This window comes from Galeopterus variegatus, unplaced genomic scaffold, assembly GCF_000696425.1.
Source record: "Galeopterus variegatus unplaced genomic scaffold, G_variegatus-3.0.2 Scaffold733, whole genome shotgun sequence".
Lineage (NCBI taxonomy): Eukaryota > Metazoa > Chordata > Mammalia > Dermoptera > Cynocephalidae > Galeopterus > Galeopterus variegatus.
Genome location: NW_007726844.1, coordinates 518,485 through 520,615, shown reverse-complemented (window position 1 = coordinate 520,615; position 2,131 = coordinate 518,485). Strand labels below are relative to the sequence as shown.

At 32.7% G+C, this 2,131-nt stretch overlaps 1 protein-coding gene across 1 annotated transcript in view; it reads left to right on the top strand.

Annotated features, from left to right (window-relative positions):
• Positions 1–2,131, top strand: part of BRCA1 (breast cancer 1, early onset) — a 44,542-nt gene that overhangs the window by 25,136 nt on the left and 17,275 nt on the right. Inside the window, exon 11 of the mRNA XM_008571921.1 lies at positions 1,503–1,813. Within this exon, the coding sequence (XP_008570143.1) occupies positions 1,503–1,813 (311 nt within the window). The remainder of the gene's footprint in view (positions 1–1,502; positions 1,814–2,131) is intronic.

Here is a 2,131-nt window from a genome sequence, read left to right as displayed (position 1 = left end):
CTAAAGATATTCTAGTTAATCAACTTTCAGATGTACTAGTCTGTATGGATGCTTCTGTTATACTTGAGCCCACTTTAAAAAAATAAAGTGTTGGGCCAGTCCGTGGCTCACTCGGGAGAGTGTGGTGCTGATAACACCAAGGCCACGGGTTCGGATCCCATATAGGGATGGCCGGTTGGCTCACTGGGTGAGCGTGGTGCTGACAACACCAAGTCAATGGTTAAGATCCCCTTACCGGTCATCTTTAAAAAATAAATAAATAAATAAAGTGTTAATCCAAGTTTACTTGAAAGCTATTACAGCCGTTAACCTGTCCATATTGGTTTAACTAATGTTTTTGAGGATGGGAGAGTCTTGGTGCACTCTAAGTATTTTAAGTCAACTGTTAGAGGTTCGAAGTCCCTAAAATAAAGTTTTAGGACCCTCTTTTATTGAAAAATGAGCCAAATCCCAGAGCAAGCTCTTCTTTTATGAATATAAATGACTATATATTTTATGCCTTATAAATCACTTTTAATGAGTAGTTTGTTTTATGACTTGTAAATCAAAGTTTTAATCAGTAAAGAAAGTTTATAATTAATCTTCAAAAACACATCATGAAAGGTACTGTTTGGCATCAAATGTGGTATTTGGCCATGTTCATAAGGGTCATTTTATGAATCTCATACATTCTACTTAGCTGCACTTAATTCCTGATACAGTGACATTTTCTGAAATGTTTCAGGAATGGTGCCTCTGCTCTTTTTAATTTGCTAAGGATATCTGTTGTTTTATTAAGTGGAAAAGGTAATGATGTCATCAATAAACAAACAAAAAAATAGTTATTTGCCATAGTTTTCAACCTTTTTTTCCTGTCTTACAAAAGTATCATATGTTCATTGCCCCAAAACTGGACAATATAAAAAATAAAAAAGAGGAATATTTTAAATTACCTATATTCTTGTCAGTTAACAATAAAATATTGCTATGTTTCTTTATCATTTTATTTAAACTTTTATTTTTAAAATATAGTCACAATAAATAATATTTCTTAGCCATCTTCTTTAATGTATTAGAAACATTTCTTTTTATTATATATCAGTGTTTATATTCAAACTATAATAGGTGAACAGTACTCCATTGGGATAAATGTATCACAATTTATTTAATCTTCTATTATGGGACATATAGGTTGTTTCTAAAATTATACTATTATAAACAATGTTCTAGTGAATATCACTATGACTAAACCTTTGCTTACATCTTTTATTTTCTTAGGATACATTTCTAAAACTAGAATTGTTGACTGAAAGTGTAAATACATGCTATGGCTTTTGCTGCATAATGCCATATTGTCCTTCAGAAAAGTTGAAACCACTTTGCACTTTCACCAAGTTTATCCGTGTACCCATTTATCTCTTAACCTAACTTCTTTGGTCTTTTTAATTCTGAGCAGAGGCTGGAACATTGTAATTCAAGATTCATTGTCATGTAGATTAAATTTCTTCTCCCATTTCTTTCAGAAGGAACCCCTTACCTGGAATCTGGAATCAGCCTCTTCTCTGATGACCCTGAATCTGATCCCCCAGCAGACCAAGCCCCAGGGTCAGCTCACATTTGCAGCATGCCACCTTCAAACTCTGCGTTGAAATTACCCCAAGCTCAAGTTGCAGAGTCTGCCAACAGTCCAGCAGCTCCTCATACTACCAATATGGCTGGGTATGATGTGAGCGAAGAAAATGTAAGCAGGGAGAAGCCAGAATTGACATCTTCAACAGAAGGGATCAACAAAAGGATATCCATGGTGGTATCAGGCTTGACCCCAAAGGAATTTGTGAGTGTGTCCATATGTATCTCCCTAATGATTGAGATTTAATGACATACTGCAAATAGTTTTATTATATAGGTACTATCTATGAATAACATATAGGAAGAAATCTAAAAAACAAGCACAATTCTATTACTAATTACATTAATAATTTCTGAAAATTTGGATCTAGATATAGATATAATAGGGATTATTTTACATATATTTACCTGAGAAAATAATTATTAAATATTAGCAGAAAGGTTATACTTTTGGGTATGATATAGAGCTTTAGAATTTGAATTTTCTTTTTTTTTTTTTTTTTTTTTTTTTTTTTTTTTTTCC